This window comes from Phaenicophaeus curvirostris, chromosome 4 (genome assembly GCF_032191515.1).
Source record: "Phaenicophaeus curvirostris isolate KB17595 chromosome 4, BPBGC_Pcur_1.0, whole genome shotgun sequence".
NCBI lineage: Eukaryota > Metazoa > Chordata > Aves > Cuculiformes > Cuculidae > Phaenicophaeus > Phaenicophaeus curvirostris.
The window spans coordinates 1,097,638-1,117,868 of NC_091395.1; the positions used below are offsets into that span (position 1 = coordinate 1,097,638).

A 20,231-nucleotide genomic window follows, 5' to 3' on the forward strand; every position below is an offset into this window, starting at 1 on the left:
CATTGGGGAGGCTGGGACAACACCATCACAGAGGCTGAGTTTGCATTTCCAGCGGGCAGCTCGCTCAGACTCTTCACTTGTAAGGACATGTGCGCTAAGAGTGAAATATCGCCCACAGGGCTGAGAATGACAGTTTCAGATGGATCAAATTCCAGACTGGAAGACACACCCTGCGAACAACTGTACAGGGAAGAATCTTTCCAGAATTCCAGCATCTCCTAAACAGCTATTGACTTGTTTGTGTTGCCTTATGCAGGAATGGGCAGAGCTCATCATCCAAATCAGAAGTGGGTTTATATGCCGCTGTGTTCCATGTGCCTCTGTTCTCAACCAGCTTTGTTTTCCAGACTAGAAAGACATTCAGATGTCCCCAATGATGAGGTTGCGTTTTAGCCCTGTCGATTCCCATGGAACCCAGTGTAGGCTGTAAACATGTTAGCCAAGCACTATGAGAGGATTTAGCCTTTCAGAGTTAGAGGCACTATTGTTTCCCCCAGCACCACTGGAATGCCACCGCCTCTGCCGCTGAGTGACACGTAGCTGCCACCCGTAGCACACAGCGCCCACTGTGCTCCAGGACCCTGCACAGAAGTGGGACTAGAGAGAACAGCGTGATCGCTACAATCTGATACTCAGGAGAAGAGTGTGAATATGACACGGTATGTATATAAATGTGTTTATTCTTGGTACGATATCCCAGCCAGCTGACTGCCCAGAAGGGGTTGTTTGGTATTGTCATGGATACGCAGTGCTATGGAAGGACAAGCGTGATCCAGAGCAAGCAGCTGCATTCTCTATGGGGTAATTTTCAGCAGGAACCCTAAGCAGAGATGAAAAATGTCTCTCATAGAGGATGAACTATCTTAGAGACAGCAGAGGAGTCAGAGGGCTCTCTTCAAACAGCCAAGTGAACATGGAGCTGTTGGAGGAGGCCATGGAGATGGTATGAGCGCTGCAGCACCTCTGCTATGAGAACAGGCTGAGAGAGTTGGGGTTGTTCAGCCCAGAGAAAGGAAGACTGCAGGGAGACCTTAGAGCAGCTTTCAGGACTGAAAGGGGCTCCAGGAAAGCTGGGGACAGACTTTTTAGCAAGGCCTGTTGTGGCAGGACAAGGAGCAATGGTTTTAAACTCAGGAGGGGAGATACAGACTGGATATAAAGAAGAAATTTTTCACAATGAGGGTGGTGAGACACTGGCCCAGGTTGCCCAGGGAGGCAGCAGAGTACCCACCAAGGCCACCAGGTTGGATGGGGCTCTGAGCAACCTGATCTGATTGGAGATGTCCCTGCTCCTGCAGGGGGTTGGACTGGATGACCTATAAAAAGTCCATTCCAACCTAAAGCATTCTGTGATTCTGTGATCTCAGGGTCTGGAACTGTGCAGATTTTCCAGAGATGAAGTTCAGAGGGAGAAAAGGTAACATCTTTGACACTGACTGATAGGGCAGTGAACACTAGCAGCAGTTCCCCTTGGACTCTGTGACGTGCAGGGCCCATTCAGCAGGGCTCTGGATAGTGCAGGAGATATGGAATCATCCATCACACAGTGCCATGGGCTGCAGCAAGGACAGGAAAACAGTGTCTGGTTTGCCTTGTGTTAGAAAGTAAACACTCACTGGTGATGGGCAGGTGTTTTTGTGTGAGATCTGTGTATTTTTAACGGGACACTGGGATGGATTTGGATATTGCCCACCTCTTCACTGACTTTGTGGAGATCCAGACTTGCCTACATAGGTCTGTGCAAAATACATCAGAATTAGTGTTATTGCTGAGGTTTGCTTTATGATTTGGAACACTCAAGGAGGAGAATGGGACAATTTGGGCACAACTGTTTCCTCATACACTTTGCAGACGGACTCTTCCCATTTTTACGCAATCTAAAGGGAAGTGTAGAAGTATCAGGAAATGAGGGGGTTATTTTGCAAGGGCAGTTTCAGGTGCAGCAGGTGGGAAGGGCATCGCTGGGGTGATGGCAAGAGCTGCAAGGCAACACTGAGCTCTGAAGCTTCCCCAGAACCCTCGTTCAGCTCAGGGATGGCCGTTCACCGTGGGGGCACTGGACTGATGCTTTCAAAAGGAGCAGAGAACAGGAGACCACGTTATGACTCAGGTGCCTTAAGGAAGCAGTAATTAGAGAAGTCATTAGCATATTGGAAATGGGAGTCAGGTGCCTCAGTCACATGGCCCTCGACTGACCATTACAGGGCAGGACCTGGGCATAAAAGGATCCTGAATCCAAGGTGGTGGAAGGAGAAAGGTTGTGTTTTGTGAGTGGAGTTTGAGTGGTCTTGATTGTAGTTACCAGCAGAGAAGTAAACCAGGTGGGTTGTTCTTTGAAAGCAGAAGCACACAGATATTAAGTGATGTGCAGAAAGAAATCTGAGGAAATTATGTTTTTAGGGGAAAACCTTGGAGCTGAGGACAATCTGGGTCTGGAAACCTTGAGGGTGGAGGAGTTAGGGCTTACGTGTTCTGTGTAAGTCTGCTGGGTGTGGTGAAGAGGTGATTTTACTCCTGGCTGAGCTCTATTCAGAGCATGAAGCTTTGTGACTGTAGCTCTTGGGCAGGGCAGTTCTTTCCAGTTCTGCCCTTTAAAATATTGTGTAGCTTCAGGCAATGAAAAACCTTGAGTGGCTTTAGGAAGTCCTGTAAAATCAAATGGATGACTTAATGGGTAGATGTAATTAATACCAAGCCATGAAGTGTGGCTGACAGTGTTTCAGATGCTGAGGCAGGACGCACTCCTCTACCGGTGGCTCATGAGGATAACGACAGTGATAGCCAGGAGCTGCTTTCTCTGCAGGCAAAGGTCAGTATCTGGGATGTTCCTGCTCTTTATGTGCTGCTGCAAGCATTAGCTCCACTTCTCTTTTCTTCCTTCACAATTTGTGGCCCCTGAAACTCACAAAATATTGCGTATAAGGGGTTAGATGGATTTTTGAGGCATTGAAGTGAGCATATGCATTGTGTATTTAATTATCTGAGCCAGTTGTCTGTTTCCTAGTTGGTTCTTCACGCTTATCAGTTGTGTCTGCAAAACATGTCCTGGCACAGAGGGCTTTCTGCTGGCACTTCAGTGTGATGACAGAAAACAGTCTTGCTAAAGAACGAGAGGCCCTTTGTAGGGTAAATCCAGTTGTCTTGAATTCCTTGATTTGTGGCACTTATCAATGTAATCCTCTTAGTTCCATCTGTGATGTAGAGGGAAGAATTAGTCACTCGGTTCTGGTGAAATTCAGATCCTTTCAGCTGAGGCTTTGACTTTGCATCACAGTAGATGGCTTGAAGTCCAAGAATTTTCCCTGTTTACTGTTCATGATCCAAAGTTGTCCAGAAACAGTTGTTGGCACCAAATATCAGGGATTTTCCTTCTCACTAAAGCAGTGAAATCTGTTGTGAGCTCATGTATCTTTTGTCGTGTTTGTCATAGAATGGTTTTGGGTGGGAGAGACCTCGAAGGTCAGCTTTTCCATGAGCATCTGCCCACAGCCAGCCTGTTATGGTTGTGTTCCACAAAAGTAAAACTGCAATCTCTTAGCTTTTCCCATCTGAGGTGTTGTTCTAGCTTTGCCAGTCTGTCTGTTAATCATTTGGGACAAAGTTATTAAACAGCTGAGCTTCAACTTGCAATTATTTATTAACTTAAGATTATTTGAATATTGTGCAAGGAGCCAGAAATATCATGGGCTTCAATGCCTTTAAAGCCTCAAGGATGGTCACGTTCCCTGCCTTCTCTATGAAAATCATCATTACCCTTTAATGTAAGGGGTGAAATAGCATAACCAAGTTGTGACTTGTTCTTAGGCATATGAACTATGTTTGTTATAAGAGATGGAAAAATAACGTTCTCCGCGCATCGATTCACTTTCTTGTGAAAGGATTAGGACCATTTTCTTTCTTGGTGTCTACAAAATTCACTCCTGCTATGGGACCCTGAAGACCTCTTTCTTTTCCTCTGCTGATGCACCACCTGTTGCCAGTCTGCACGTACTGATCCCCTCAGCCTGAATTGTCTACAGCTGCGACAGCAAATGTCAAACCACTGATTTTAACCAAGCTGTATGGGTTTGTGTTCAACAACTCCGTAAGAGGTGAAGCGGCTCCAGAAATTGAACTTGATGTGAAGCCAACCATGGCATGGAGCTTCTGTGCTGTGCTGAGCAAAAATCATGCATTTTGACTCTTTGCTGTGTTTTGAGATTTCTCAGCCTTGTATATGCTAAACAAATCCTCGTTGGAACATCTTGCAGGTGCAGAGCCAGAAGCTGCAGCAGGAACTACAATCCCAAACATGACACATCTGGTGCTGTGTGTACAGTGGTGGGTCTGGCTTGAGGGGAGGACACCAGAGGAGATCGATGTGAGCAGGAATCCAGTAGTTATGGGGCTGTTCTGCCTCTCCCTGACATCAAATCACATACAGCAGAAGTAACTTGGTGTAAATCACAGCGTAGTGAGACAGGGTGTGAAGGTGAATGTTTTATGCTTTTTGCTCTTCAAGTTTCAGGCTGATTCTTGTGAAGAAGTTGCTGCCGTAAAGAGGTGGGCAGACAGTAGGAACTAGAAGGTGTGTGTTGGCTCACAGATTGTATTGCTTAAACATCTGCTTATATAATTAGCTGCTGGGCAATTAAGCTGAGCAGCAATGAATTCTCTTAGGCATAGCTCTTGCCCAGTGAGTAATAGCCTTAAGAATATTATACAGTTAAGCAAGAAATTGAATCTACAGCTGTATGTGATGATGTGAGCAGGCTGTGCTGTCCCCTTTTCTGCCATAACGCTATAAATCTGTACATCCATACTTAGCCACAATCCGATTGTCTGTGTCTGTTACTCCTCCAAACACCAAACGCTGCTATCTATCCAGAGAAGGAAATAAGACTTTATCCTGTCAAGTGGAAAGTGGACTAGACAAGTGGTTAAAGCCTGGCGGTGCTTCCAGCACAGGACGTTTCAGGGTGCGCCCTGCCAAGAAATGATTACTAAGAGTCAGCAGGTTGCTTCTCGTTATGAAGTTAGTGATTAAAGCGTTAACTGGAGCCTCCCCATAGGTGTAGCTGTGGCAAAGGGAGGGCTCCTGTCAGTGCTTGGAGGAAAGTAGGTAGGTAGGTAAATATTCCCAACATGCACCGAGGTGTGGGGAGTGTCCTGGCTTTCCAGTGCTCCCAGTTTGTTAAGCAAAAGAGTAATTACAGGCTCTGTGGGCTCCTTGGAGTGGCAGAGGTGGCTGCCAGCTGGTACGTGCTGTCATGCCTCTGCCAGGGCTCAGGGAAAGGTGTGTGAAACTCCTCTGGTGCTGCTCCTCCTTGGACCCCATGCACAGGTAAGGGAATGTACTTCTCTTCTTGCTGTGTGACCTGCAGTGTCAGGACAAAGCCAGGTCCTGTGTGGGCAACCAGGGCTTGAGTCGGGTTCTGTTTGGATAATTAGGGTGCTGAGTGGAGGAGAAGCATTCAGCCAGGAATCCTTGGCAATGAAGCTCCTAAATCTCAAGGTGGCTTGCATGATTCAGGGTTGTGATTAAAATGGGTAAATAATGGGTCGTGCAGCTGGTCGGTGTGTTCAGGGGTGTGAGCTCTCACTGTCCTTCACCCAGACACTCGTGCGGTTGCAGAGGCTACATCAGTGACCTTGTCTGTGCTTTTTGGCGGGTAAAAGCTCGCCCTCCTGAAATAGAAAGTAGCTTCATAACAATAAATTACTGTGTTCTGAATAGATAGGGTGTGAGCTCTGCTCTGTTATCACAGAGTGAAGCAGGGAGCTTGGGTACCTCTCCCTGTGTGACTTGGGAAGTGAAGGGGCCATATCCATGTAGAAACACATCCTCAGTTGTGGTTCCAGCAATCCAAACCCTTTCTGACCCTGCCTGGGCAGAGGAGTTTTGCTGTGGTTTGTAGTGCCGAGTCCTGTGTTCCCATAGTGCTGTTGCTGCATAAAGAAGTTGGTGGGGCAAAGGGGAAAAAAACCCACAACTTCTTTTTCAGTGGTCTAAGTGTGAGTGCTTGGAACAAGTCCTTTCCTCTGATCAGCCTTTTCCTTTGGCAGTGAGGACATCCAAGTTAACAGCTCAGTTTGTAGGCAGCTGAGCCTTGTGTTTCGCATATGAGACACGGAGCAGGTTGACCCCATCCTCACTACCTGTGGCTTTGGAACAGCTTTGGAAAGCACTGGGTCAAAATGCCTTGAAATGCATGGGAAGGTTTGGGGTTTTAATTTTGGTTGATGCTGGTAGGAGAGCTGTGTAGTGCAGTGCTTGTGCTGCCATTTCCCTTGAACAGACGGGTGCACCACAAAGCACATCCAGGTGTTTACAGACTGCTGGTGCTGCTTTGCTGCTCCTATGTGGCTCAGCTCTGGGTGTCCTATTCTTCCCAGTCCTCTTCTCCAGCTGCCTTCTCTTATCCCTGTGTCAAGATCGCCGTGGCCATTAGCTCTCACCTTTGCTGCATTACTTCTCTGCTGTCCTGTCCCATAAGCAAATAAAAACTAAAGATGGTGGTAACTAATAAAATGAATCAAGCACTCTCACCTGCCTCTCCACTCAAACTTATACTTTCTCATGGAAAAAACAAAAACATTCCAGGTAAGAGCTAAACCTTATGGAGAAGTTCACTACCTATGATATGTCTGGTGCCCTGATGTTGCCGTTGATCCTCTTGTAGTTTTGGCATCCTGCAGTGGTCTCTTTCTCTTTCCTTTTCCTAGACTTTTCCCTTTCCTTCCTTCTTAAAGTGTATCTGTCTTCCTCTAGAGTTGCTCATTTTATATCTGCCTTGCTTCTCCTTTACTCGCATCTTTCCCTTATGTTTCTTTTCTTTCCTTCCAGAGGTATTTTAGGCTTCAGTCTGTCTTCCCTTGAGCGTTGAGTTGTCTTAGTTCAGTCTCTGGTCCAGCCCAGATCCTGCTTCTGAGGCCTTCCTGGGGGTAATTGTGTGGTTCTAATCCAGTGTATTGTAATAAAGATGCCTGGCTGACACCAAACAAGTCAGGAGTTGGCTTTAATAGATGGATACAACCTTATAGTGTTGGAAGTGCTGGAAAACTAGCATGTTTTTGAGTCCAAATCGAAGGGAACAATGGAAAAAACACCTTCCTCTTATGTTTGCTTGCTCAAAGGAGCTACAGGGAAGTGACATGGAAAACAATGTTGTACTGGGAGGCAATATAAGAGGTGATGGCTTTGTGGGTTTATGGGGCACCAGTGTAAACATGCTGGCACTTGTGGTGTGAGGTCACTATGCTGCTGAAGTCACTGCCCATTCTCAACCTGCAGGTTTCAGGGTTAACTCAAAATAAGGGCTGCAAGGTGTGTGGAGCCCAAATGGGCCTGTGGGAAGGTTGCATGGAGAAGGGTTTCCTCTCTGGGGTGAGCCTGTGGTGTGGGAATCCAAGCCTGATAAGCAGAACTGACCACAAAGTTGAGGGGGATGTAATGAGCATTGTCTGTGCTCTGCACCAGCTACAGGAGAGGAGACAAGCCCTCGCCTGGGCCAGTGTGCAGCAAGAGAGAGGCAGTGAGGAAGAGCTGTTCCCATCCAACTGCTCTTCCAGTTTGTTTCATTGTCAGCATTTCAAGGGCACCCAGCTGACTAACTGCAAATAATGTAGTGTGGGCCATTTGGTGTGCAGGGGAACGGGCTGTTCAGTGATCACCCCCTTTTTGTGCATGGATCACTTCTCAGTCTGTAGACATCAGCTTTTTCTTTCGCATGAATTGTTCTAAGGTCAAATTCTACTGAAAAGAACGCAGCCACGAGCAATGAAGCAGTGCTGGAGCTTGCTGGAGTCACTGCTCTCAGTTAAATAGTGGTGACTTGGCTCTCCACTACCCTTAACACCTTGTTTCCTGGTGGATGGGAAGAAGCTCCAGTGCATGTCCAGGTATTCTAGTGCCAAAACACAAACTCCTCTGCAGCTTTGAGAATTAGGTTGAAATTGGATTTCAAAGTGTGGCCAGTGTCTGCTGAACTCATCTTGGGGGCAAAGGAACATGGCTCTTACACTGATGTAAGCAGTTCCTTGTATGCAAACCTGTGACTGCTTACAAGTCCCTGGGCTTGATTGGCTGTCAGGGATGCTTCTGTCTTGATAGATACAACCCAGAGGACATTGAGGATGTGGGATCCTTCGTGCTCTATTCAGTGAGCCACTGCCCAGGCACTCTTGGAAGCCCCAGCTGCTCATGTAGAGCTCATTGCATAGAATCATAGAGTTTTTTGGTCAGCAAAGACCTTTGAGATCGAGTCCAGATGTACCTGTCCACTACTGAACCATCCCTGAAATTTCAGACACCCACTCTGGTTTGAGACGTGGTGAAATAGCTTCTGATGTGTTTATAGGGTGAAGAGAATGTATTTTTATGCAGAACTTCTCTTTTTTTCCACGTATATACATATTTTAAGCCATTCATCTATTACTATTGAGCCTTCCAAGGAAGCAGCTCAGCAGTGTAGGATACTTGCACAGAAGCCAGACACTTACTCTTTAGCCAGACATGATCTTTACAAGCCTGAATTTCTTTCCTGAATGGGCTTTCTGAAGGGTCCCTGTTAATGCTGCAGACAATTAGCTGCTTTTCAGCTGTCTCTGCCCAGGCTCTGTCCCACACAGTCCAAAATAGGACTGGGGTCCAGCTCCTGGGCTAAGGGATGATGGACATCAGGTGCTGCTAGGAGACTCCTCTGTCATTGTGCCCAAGCAGGAGAAATGAAAGTGGTGTAATTGCCTAACAGTGCAGTCTTTGGAGGTCTTGCTGCTTTCTATGGATTCATTTCCCTGCTGCCCCTCATCCCTGTGATGACACTTCCTGGGCTGAAACTGAGGTGTTTTGGTGCAGCAGCAATTGTCAATCTTGAGTCTGAGTCTCTTGCATTTGTTTCCTCAGCCTGCCTGTTCTTCTGTTACCTGAGGGGGAAGGAGAGCAGCCAAGGCTCTGTCATTGAGCTTATTGAAGGACGCGTTATTGCAGCCTGGGTCTGGCCTGCTGCCCACACAACGTGCTGGGATTGCTGCATGGAGATCTGTAAATTCTATTGCTACTTCACTTTAATTACAGCCTTGTTTGCTCTTTAATATCTCAGCTGCTTTCTTTTTATGCTGCAGGACCCTGCCAATGCTCAGCAGTTCTCTGGTCCGGTTTTACGGTGGTTAAGGCTGGTGTGCTGAGTCACTGCTTTTTGGTGACCCTGGGCGATGCACTATCCATAAGTAACAAAAGAATCCTTATGAGTAAACGGGTTGCCGTCTCAGTCTCCTTCCAAGTGAGGCATAATCATGGAGGTCTAGAGCAGTGCTAAAGCTGTCTGAGAGAGCCCTGGCGTGTCTAGTGCTTGGGATTTAAGGTACTACGGGATTCTGGGTGGGAATGGCTTATGGCTCTTTAGCCAAGACTGGAAAATACTTTGACCACTTCATCATTAGCCTTAATATCAAAGTTTGGCATAGCTAGCCCATAGGTTGTGTTCATGCCTGTGTGGCTAAGGCTTTGTGTTCACTGTTTAGTGTTTCTCCGTGTGGATGTATTATGATGTTTTATCCTTTTTAGATTCGTCTCTTCTGAATAAATGAAGAAAGTGACTATGAAAGCACAGAACCTGCCTTCTATTGCCATCAGTGAGGAGAAGTTCATAACTAGGTAAGCTACCAACAAAAAACCGTAATGCTTAATGACTTTGCTGCCTTGTTTCAAGTTACTCCATGTTCATTCCTTACCATGTTCATTCCTTACCAGTTACTTACATGTTCATTCCCTGTTCATCCTGTAGAGAGCTGAGCCTGGTGCAGCAGCTGCTCATGCAATTCCTGTCTCTTGTTTTCTCTTGTGTGTCCACAGCACAAAGTTGCCCTTCATATGGATTTTAAAGAACAGAGCATTAAACCATTCGTTCATTGGGTATAACAGCACTTTCTGAGGCTACTGCAGTAAAATTCCAAACTGCGGAAGAAAATCTTCCTATTTCTGAAATCTATTCCAAGTGAACACAACTTCCAGTGTTTTTGAGCTCTGCTTGCCTGTGACATGGGGTTGGTTTGTAGTCCTGCAGGGTTCCTCTGCCACCTCTGGGCTGAGGTGAGTGGAGTTGGTCCCTCAGGCTACCCACAAAAAGCTTGTAATTGCACTCACTGTCTTGTGTGGTGCTTTTCCATTGTTAACTCTGGCTGATGGAATGTTTCCACAGTGGTGCCATAAGCCCTGGTGCAGACCTCCACCCCTTTTCAGGGGGTTGTTTTTTCCCTTGTTGAGCAGAGCTGGAAGTTGCGGGGTGGGGGGCTCTCCTCGCTTCGCTTCCATCGGTTGTGACATTCCTGTGGGAAGAAGCTGGCTGCAAAGGCACCTAGGGATGGGGCCTTGGATGGGATTTCTTGCATTGCTGTGGGTATTTACATCTGAATCTTAGTACTTTGTGTGGCGTAAGCAGTGCTGTTGGTTTCTACCCCTTTAAGGAAAGTGTCAGAACTGAAGAGTTGTTCCTTCTATACAGCTGCTCATTTGGGGCAGAGCTTGTCTCAGAGGTAATTAATCTATCAGAACCTTCGTGTACTTGGCATACAAAGGCACTTGAAAACACACCAGCTGACCCAATCTCTGGGGTTTTATTCCCCTGTTCACTTAGTGACACGTGGATCCTGGTTGAGATGTTTCTGTTTTGTGGCTGTGGTTTAAAGCACTGCCTTGGTTTCTTTGTCTTGTAACAAAACAAATGTGTTAGTGATTCTTGAAGCATTCATTCTGTACACACTCGAGCTTGCCTCCAATGCAATTTTCATTGTTGCCCTCATCTGTACCTTGAGTCTGCTCTTGCCTTGCTCTTGTTCCAGCTGGATCCTGCAGGGCTTGCTGATGTGGCAAACCTGCTGTCTGGGAGCTGCAAGGCAGCTGACTCAAACAGCTGACTGAAGCACGTGGCTGGCTAAGCTATTGTATCTTCGAGCATAACTGCCATAAATATCCATGGACAAGTGCTTAGGGCTCAGGAGAAGAGCACAGGTGACTTGTCCTGGGTTAGAATTTCATGTGAACACAGTCTGAGCTTGGCTATGGTACCACAAGGGTACTTGGCCTTCTGGCTCCCTTGTGTTCTGCCTTTGTCACTGAAGAATGTGGTGAGCCTGAAAGAGGTGTTACCCATGCTGGGTTAGTCAGAGTCGTTTGACCAGTTACTTCGCTGTGGCTTCCAATAAAAGCTGCATTTAGCTCTTGTCAAAGCTGCACGAGGGGTCTTGCAACACAGCAGAGCCACTGGTTTTCTGGCAGTGTAGAGGTGACCATCAGCCTCTCGGTTAGGGTGGGTTTTGGCCTTCCCAGTGAAGTGAGCTACGATAGGATTTGTTCTGGAACTGGTAGGCTGGGGTGGGGGTTACTCCTTTATGGGGCTAAAAGAGGTACAGAGTTTCTAATGACTCCGCTACACAAGGACAAATGAGTCAGTGTGAGTTACTGTTAAATCTTTCCCTCTGGGCTTTTCTTATCGCTAGTGGGGTTTGTCACCATTGGCTGCACCAATGCAAGACTGAAACTCAAAAGGCTTATTTGTGCAAACCTGGGCAGTTGATGGGAAGATGAGGAATTCCATTTTAGCTGAGGCAAGAGACTAACTGAAAATCTTCAAAGCTCATTCTGAAAAACAATCTGCCTCAGACTTAGCCCTTACCCCATCACTTGGTGCCTTTAGCCTGTGATTTTATTTGTCTATGCAGCCAATGGGGACTAGGAATAATAGAATCATGGAATGGTTTGGGTTGGAAGGGAGCCCAAAGCCCACCCAGTCCCACCCCTGCCATGGGCAGGGACACCTCCCACGGGATCAGGGGCTCCAAGCCCCATCCAGCCTGGCCTTGAACACCTCCAGGGATGGGGCAGCCACCACTGCTCTGGGCAACCTGGGCCAGGGCCTCCCCACCCTCACAGGAAAACATTTCTCCCTAAGATCTCATCTCAATCTCCCCTCTTTCAGCTCAAAATCATTCCCTGTCATCCTCTCCCTGCATTCCCTGATCAAGAACCCTCCCTTAGCTTTCTTGTAGGCTATTGGATGGGCCTTACTTAAAATTGTGTTTATTCCCCCTTTGTGTTCAGGGAGTTGATCTCCACAACTTTATACCTAGGAAAAGCTTGCAAAATAGCAGCTTTCAATAAAATGATTCCCAAAGGCACTGGTTTGCAGTGTAGAAATACTTTTAAGCACCTTGCAAGCAGGATTGACAGGTCTGTAACAACTCATGTAAAACATCTTACTTGAGTGTTAATTTTTAATTGCAGCTGGATTTTGCCTGTGTGCAAGGCCAAGACTTGCTTAATCCTGCTCACTTTGGCCAGCCTGGTATAACTTTCACTGGTAGCTGCTTCATATCGAAATCAAGTAAAGCTTTACCTTGTGATGGGACGACCAGAGTACAGCCCCTCACAGCCCATGAGACGCAGCCTCTAGGGAGGTGCCCAAAGTGAAGTAAGGAAAGGCTTTCACCACCCCTGTTACGGGGATATAAAAGTGAAGTGACTGGAAGTAAATGCTGAAAAGGTTGTTTTAGAGCCCAGTGCTCTGTTGTTGTGGAGTAGCAGTAGGTTCACCAAGTCAATCATTGACATGTAGAGTGTTTGACGGGAATGCGGGTAACCTGTTGAGTTCAGTGGTGCAGCCCTACTGTTACCTGCAGAGTAATAGCCTTGTTTTTCTCAGCTGCTGAAATTCCCCAGGAGGTCTGGGAATCAGTTACAATCCAGTAGCTGGTGTTGGTTCTTGCAGACCAGTCTGCTGCAGGGAGGAGGTGGCAGCTGTGGCCTAGGAACTGGGATGTGCCATGGCTCTAACTTGGTTCCTTTGAAATGCCATCACAATTGAAAGGTGTTCCTAAACCCTTTTCTCCTGCAGAGGGCTTGGTTTATCAGGTGTGGTGACAGGTATTGTTAGCACCTGTGGTGGATCTTACAGATTAAGTTTTAAGCACTGTTAGCACCTGTATGCCTTGCATTGCCCTCCTGCCTCAGTGCAGAGTTTTTGGAGCAGCACATGCTGATTTTTTTTAATCTAATGCTGCGTTTCTGTTTGAAATCCAAGGGGATGGGCAGGTTTATAATCCTGGTGTGTTGGCAGAGATCCTTCAGCCCCATCCTTTCTCCTCTGATCAGAGCCTTAGCTGTTGTTTCATGTAAAAGGGGATGGGCATGTTTTGTGTGGGCATTCAGCAGGTACCTGAAGTCAGAGTATCTGAGAAGATATAAAACCTTAATGGAAACAATTATGCAGGAAGAACACATGGTAACTGAACTAAAATCATCTTTGAGGTTGGTTCCTGGGAGCGTTGTTCCTGTTTGCTTCCCCCTCACTGCTGTAGCTGAGTCCAAAGTACGGATTACGTTGGGGTAGTGTGATTAATGTCAGACTGTGACAGGTCCTTAAAGAAGCAAATAATAAATGACCCAGTATCCTGACTGAATTTTACTCCTGGAAAATGACAAGTTAATAATTAGCAGATCTGCACAGAGAGAGTAACAGGGATATGGGGTGTTACCCTGCTGCTCAGCACACAGATGTTGCAGTGACAGAGATGCTCAAGTGTCTGTTTCATTGTTGTCTCTCCTTCTAGAGAGCAGCTCAGTTCCCTGCTGAAGACTTACAACTCGTACTATTCCGATCAAGAAAACCTGCAGCTCTCCCATACTCAGGTAAGGAGCTGTGTGAAAACAGCCTGAGAAGCCGTGTGGTAGCAGGGAAAGCACCGCCAGGCGCTGGCGTTGAGTGAAGCTGGACTGAACAACAGTGCAGGGCGCCTGTTGGGTGATAAATGTGTTAGGTGGAACAGATCACGGCTGTGAAAAGGCCACAGCAAGTGCTGTAGGGAAATAGTTGAGAAGAGCAGAAAGAGTTCAGACCAGCAGGAATTTCAATTTTTTAGGTTTCCATTTTATTCCTGTTACTTTGAGAGGAAATGCGTTACTATTACTTGATTGTTATTATCCAATTATTATGCAGCATTCCTTTTTTTCCTTCCAGCAAGAAGGAAGCAAGCCATTTATTGAAGGAATCTTGTCAATATTTTGGGGAGTCCGACATCCCATCCGACTGAAAATTCAGGATGAGAAGCAGATACCCTCTTTTGTAACCTTGAAGTCAGTGGAGAGTGTGGGTGTGTTCCCTGGTAAGAGGTAATGTATTAGCTTCCCCAAGGACGAGGTGGGCTCCTGTGGGTGGTCTCAGTGGATGGGGCTGGCTGCGTGTCCCAGGTTCCCCAAGGCCGTGGTGGCTGCTCACACACCACCGTTTTGTGCTGGGGGAAGTGGGTCCTTCACCAGCTTCTGCTGGGCAGAAAAATGCTGGCTGTTGAGGTTACACTTTGCCTTGTGCTTTCTAAAAACCTGGGGAGTGGTGAGGATCTGAATCTTAAAGTCAATATTAATTCATGATCACAGAGAGGCAAATCTGCCCGAACACGCTTTAAGGTATGCAGAGCAGCGTGACTGATCTCAAATGAACTTTGTGAATGCATGGGACACAGAGTCCTTTGGCATGCTCACCGGAATTGGCTGAATTTATATAGGAAATGGATCTTTAATGCTTTTGTACAGTTGGTCAAGATAAACAATTGTTGCAAGTTATGGAAGGGGTATCTTGGCCAATGCCCAGTGGGCTCTAGACAGGTGTCCCTCCTCATACCACATTTTTATTAGTTTTATGGCAACATAAACTATGGTTGTGGCTTTTCATCCCACCCTGAGCTCTGCAGTTGTGTTCCAGAGTTTTTAACAGGGATAGGAATGTATTCCATGGAGCGTGGCTGTGGGATAAATTGGAATTGCTGAGTTAAAGAGGAGTAATCAGCTATGAATGCATGTTTGATGCTGCAGGGGGATGACGCGCTGGGGAGAGTTTGATGACCTTCATCATATTAGTGGGGAGACACTGAAATCTCCTGAAAAGCCAGCCCTGGAGCCAAGTTAGTGCCGGTGTTCCTCTTCCACCCCTCACCCCCACATAGGAATAAGTGGTCCCTGTGTCCAGAGCTGCCCCCCGCGGGGCTGCTGGCAGGGGGGCAGCACAGCGGCACAATGCGCTGATGCGGTTTCACTTTGTCCAGGTTATTCCTGTTACGAAAGCCGCACGCTGAAGTTGGAGAGCGAGCAGGAACACGATTGTGCTACCTTGCCCAGGGCTGTCTGTGACGCTGTAGCTGTGCGGAAGAGGAGCCGTCTCCCCACAATAACGAGAACTGAAGTAGAAACTCATAGGTTCTCAATTAACGGCCATTTCTACAACTATGAGGTATGGATGTCGGTGCTTGTCTGTCATCCCTGAGGTGGAGTGCTGGGATGGATAGGAATGTCTGGCACGCTGCCGGCCTCTCCAGCACCTCCTGGCCCCTCCGTGTGACCAGTTGTCAAATACAGCCATTCTCATACACCTGTTGCTGTGTTTATTCCCAGACATCTGTTTTTACTCCTGCTTTTGGATCAGAGACCAAAATAAGAGTGAACAGCCAGATGAGAACAAGACAAGTGATAGAGCAATTGCTTCGAAAGTTTAAGGTACCTCTGTGTGTTTGCAGGAGTGAGCGTGGCTCCTGTGTGCTGGAAATGCTAACTCACGTGTCATACCGGCACTGGGCGAAGGTGGGAAATCACCGGGAGGGGAGAGTGCACAGAATGGAGTGTAGGAACAACCACATGGGCTGTGTGTAAGGAATGGGTGGGTTTATTTTACAGATGTGCCAGTTATTTGTGTCTAGAAAAGGCGTATTGGGTGTACAGTGTGCAGCGAAGGAAGAACGGCAGAACCACTTCTCTGAACTCGTGCACAGAGAAAACTGCTGCACTTCAGCCTTTCCAGCACAGGGAAAGGCTGTTAGTTCAGTGCATGGGGCTGTGCTTCCCTCTAGTGAGGGGACCCGAGCACTGTGCTGCGCTTAAGAGAGCGGGGAGCTCTCTTAAGTGTGCTTTGGGTTGGATCGAGGCACACAGAATGCTCCAGAAAGGCAGAGTTAAAACCAGTGCTCAAGGTCAGTGCTGTCCTGTCTGAAATGGCCTTTTTGTTTCTTGGAGCCATCTTACATTTACAATTATATCCAGTAAGGAATATTTACCATTGTGTGGCTCCAAAACCTTTATTCTCTGTAGCTTCTTCTTAGTGTACAATTTTTCGTAATTTTCCATTTGTCTGGAGACTTTGCTATTGCAGTTACTTCATATGGTTGGTAAGTCTTGATAGTGTAACAATAGAAGTTTTGTTTCCTTGAAAAATCTTGTAAGGAATGGAATTCCAGAGCAGGAGTAGGTGTTCCAAAAGACTTTGTGCTATGTGGCTGTGCAGGGAAGCAGCAAGGAAGAGATTGCAGGGCTCTTCCCCAGTGAGTCACCTGGAGAGGATGTTGTATGAAGCAAAGAATGATCTGAGGAAACAAGGCTGTAAAGTTCAGGTGTTGCCCCAGAGGACGTTACTGGTTTGGGTGCTGTGGTGCTGCAGGCAGTTTTGGAGCAGTGGGGCACAGTGACAAGGAACGTGGCAGCGCGGCTTTCAGTCTAACCCAAACCCAGTGTCTGAACTTTTCCACAGACAGGATCCCATCCTGGACATTGGTTTAAGTATCTGAGTTGAGAAGCACATCTCCTAGTGCTGAAATACTGGGAAAGTGTATTTGTCATCCTGAGGAAACTTGTTTGTTTTACAGATAGAGAACAGCCCACGGGAATTTGCACTTTACATTATCCATGCATCTGGAGGTAAGTGCGGTTGCTTCACTGGAAGTGAAGGGTCCATCACAGGGCTCAGTATGGCACACTCGCTCTTCCAGAGAGCCCTTAGAGATGTGTTGTCCTCTAATGGAGAGGGTAGCCTGAGGAAAGGCCTGCTGGGTGCTTTTGACATGCTGCTACTGGGGTTGGTTCAGCTCCATGGGCCTTCTCTTGCCTGTGTTTACAAGTGGTGTTTAAGATGCTCTTCTGCTCTTGCTCTTATCCTTCCCAGCCACACTGCAACTGTGAGATCCCAGGCTCCTGCTGATAGGATCATGGGATACTTGAACTGACAGCCTTGGACTGTAGAACTAGATCACAGATGCCTCATTGGAGTAGTCTTTTTTTTTTTTTTAGTGGAGAAAATTTACTTCTGCAAGTCTATTCTCTGTTCCCTCAAGAAAAGGGAAGTTTTCTTTAATGAAAGGAATACCTGAGGGAATGGGGGAGAGAACTGATGGGCGTGAGCCCTGCATGTCAACATACAAAGCTGAAATGGTGTATAAAATGATGGAGCAGGTTTTGCTTTAGGGAGTCATGGTCAAGATGATGGGCCTGGGACCACCCTTCAGTGTTTATTTGCCCCTGGAATTGCAGTTCCTTTGGGGTGCACCTAGCAGATCCTTTTAAATTGCACGGTGTAAGGCAGGCCCTACATCCTCCTGTGGATCTGTCAGAGACTTCTTAGGTTCTAAGAACTGCACAGCAGCCCAGTGGGGGACCTTTGTCCAGACAAAAGGCCGTGCGAGGTACCTCGAGGCACCCCCGTGTTCTGTGCATCACAACCTTCGCTTTGCCTCCCAGAAAAGAAGCAGCTGCGGAGCAGAGACGTCCCTTTACTGCACAGGCTCCTGCAGGGACCCTCAGAGAAGATCGCCAAGTTCTTCCTCATGGATGGGGATGTGGAGGAGGTCAGCAGCGATGTACGTATATCGTCAGTTCTGGTAGCTCACAGTCTCTTTCCCAGCGAGCAGCCTTGCTAATGGGCATTTCTTGTTGCCTTCTTGACAGGTTGCTCAGTATATTCAGTTCCATCTTCCCTTTTTGGAGTCCATTCTGCACAGACTCAATGAAGAGGAAGAGCAGGAGATCCAACAGACGATTGCAAGGTAAATAGAGTAAAACGAGTGAGGGGCTGCTTGAAGTCCAGGAGAATATTCACAGTTGGGGGTTGGCCCAAGAGGCAAGTGTGTCTCTGTAACCAAGTGGGGCTGCTGTGAAACCTGATGGGATTTACAATGTATCCTGCACACCCAGGTGAGCTGTAAAAGATTCCAGAATAAATGCTGATTACCTAAACAGGTGGGGATCTTTCTGGAAAACTGGGACCTTTGGGGTCATTTGTTTACTTCATTTCTCTTCTGAGCCACAGCCTGTTCCTCAGTCTCTGCTTGCTGTCGTGTTTCCTTGGCAAGTCCCAAGGCAGCACCTTCTGGATACTGGCTTGGCAGCTATTTAAGCTAAAGGAGTTGCCAAATGCTCGATGTCCCTCTAGAACTTCCCCTGTGACAAACAGCATGAATTCTGACAGTTGTTTGAGATGCCCAGCAGGTACCAGTTAGAGAGGCTATTTCTGAACAGTCCTGGGGTCAAATGCAGGGAGAGTTGACACCAACTGTGGATCTGTTATCAAATCACAATGTGATAATAACTGTGAATTGAAGCGGCCACAAGTTCTAAAGAAAAACAAATGGCAACGGCCATGTTTTGTCAGAAAAGCTTCAGTTAAAACATCTTTCAGCCACTCAACCTGCATGTTAGAACTTGGGTTCAGTTTTTGCAGGGTTCTGTTACTCTCTATCCTCAGGTACCTAAAGGAGAAGAGTCTGATAAGCCAACACCTCCGCAGCCGAACTGCTAAAAGAACAGAGACGACTGTCTGATGCAAGAGGCCGGTTGTGAGTACCCCACACACCACCCATGCCAATGGGGAGCAGGTGCATTCACGTGCTGAGACTGAACAGCACTTACACCGTGGTTGTTTAAAGTCCTGGAGTTTGTCTTGGGAGTTCTGCCACCAAAACAGCCCCCTCCCCTCCAGCTCTGGAGTACGTGTTGGGAACCACCTATGAAGATGCGCTTCATCCCCCCAAAGGTGGAGCCTGAATCAATCTTGAAACTTAAGCTAGGGAAGAATCCTGTGACAAACACAAGGCTGTGACCCTGCTGATCCACAAACCTTTGCCAGAAACCTAGCATTGCAGAAAAACATCACAATAACTGGTCTGTTAATGGTACAGAAAACACGAAAAATGGAGTACATAGTGTTTCTCTAGGAGAAGGAAAACCGAATTAGAGTTGGAGGAGGCTTTTACCTAGCGCTAAGTGACAAAAGGTATTGTATCCAAGATCACAGCAAGGCTTTTCACTTACCCTAAAATATACCTCTGCAAGACCTGAAACCCCACTGCCTGCAGGCTGCTGGGTGCCTGCCTTGCTTCAGCTTGGAGCTGCGCTTAAAAAGAGGTAAACGGGAACCCTCCCACGGAATAGCTCCTATGCTCCTTAAACTCAAGAGCGGGTTTATCCCCACAGCCTCTCCTGAGCTGCACACCGAGAGCTGTGGGTAACACTGCTGTACACATGCGATTGGCACCTGGGAGGCACCTCAGCTTTGGTGGGGGTTGACATGAATGTGTCACTCGCTGTGTTCTGCGTGAGGATGGAAGCTGGAAGTGCTCAGCGAGAGGCTGAATGTCAGAGCTGTGATGGGGCCAAGCAGGCGTCTGTCCCCCAGGTGGGTTTGGGGCAGCGTGACCCCAGCGCGTTGTGCAGTAGCCAGGGCTCTGAGTCGTGCTCAGTATTGGAGCTCAAACTGCAGAGGTGTAAATAAAATCCCATTTGTGCACAACTAGATGTCCTCCTCTATCAGCGTGTGGTTCACATGGTGTTTGCTTTGGCTCAGTCTCCTCTGGCTTCTGCAGAAACCAAATAGAGAGAGGGAGGGAACTGAGGGGCAGAAAATGCTACTTATAAATCATATGGGACAAACTGAATGTGAAAACCTACCTGGCCTGAGATGCTGCGATGTGGATGGGAATGTAAAGCTAAACAGCCTGTGTGTGAACTGGAGCTGTTGTGGTTGGGCAAGAGGCTTATTTTAATGTGGGGTTTAGTATAATCCTGCCCAGGAAAATAAACACGGGCAAGGGGAACAGGGAGCAGCAATACAGGCACTGCAGCAGTTTAGAGGTGTGGTGTTGAGAAATGGTCACCTTGGAGGGGCAAACAGAAGCACTGCAAGCATCATTGGTGTTTCCCTAGGGATTGATTCAAATAGGCATCAGCCAAGCTTTAGGAACCTATTGTGAGGGAGTGAGGAACTCCCCCGGGAGGGCGGTGCTGCCCTGAGGGCTGGAGCTGATCGCAGTCAGGTTCTGACCCAACCTCAGGCGGCAGCTGGTGGTTTCAGCCAGTGTGGGCTTCGTTCCTCTTGGGCCTGGTGTGTTTGAAGCAGTGAGAGCGTGGTTACCCCCAGGGCTCCCTGTGGGCAGGTTTCCCATGCCAA

At 47.5% G+C, this 20,231-nt stretch overlaps 1 protein-coding gene across 2 annotated transcripts; it reads left to right on the forward strand.

Annotated features, from left to right (window-relative positions):
• Positions 1-629: 629 nt before the first annotated feature.
• RASSF6 (Ras association domain family member 6) lies at positions 630-18,725 on the forward strand. Of its 2 annotated transcripts, none has more exons than XM_069855055.1 (11): positions 630-659; positions 9,545-9,634; positions 13,585-13,663; positions 13,992-14,143; positions 14,843-14,931; positions 15,073-15,257; positions 15,419-15,520; positions 16,660-16,711; positions 17,528-17,646; positions 17,735-17,832; positions 18,531-18,725. In XM_069855055.1, exons 2-11 carry the CDS (start codon positions 9,564-9,566, stop codon positions 18,604-18,606), a joined length of 1,023 nt encoding a protein of 340 aa, XP_069711156.1. In that variant the 5' UTR covers positions 630-659; positions 9,545-9,563; the 3' UTR covers positions 18,607-18,725. The 2 variants fall into 2 exon arrangements, with proteins under 2 accessions (XP_069711156.1, XP_069711155.1); XM_069855054.1 differs by lacking the exon at positions 630-659 and adding an exon at positions 5,053-5,323 and having other exon boundaries at positions 18,531-18,724.
• The last annotated feature ends 1,506 nt before the right edge of the window (positions 18,726-20,231 follow it).

Coding starts and splice junctions, on each gene's coding strand:
- RASSF6 (XM_069855055.1), top strand. CDS start 9,564: ATGAAGAAAGTGACTATGAAAGCACAGAACCTGCCTTCTATTGCCATC. Junction 13,664..13,991: donor TGCAGCTCTCCCATACTCAG/GTAAGGAGCTGT, acceptor TTTTCCTTCCAG/CAAGAAGGAAGCAAGCCATT. Junction 15,258..15,418: donor GCCATTTCTACAACTATGAG/GTATGGATGTCG, acceptor GTTTATTCCCAG/ACATCTGTTTTTACTCCTGC.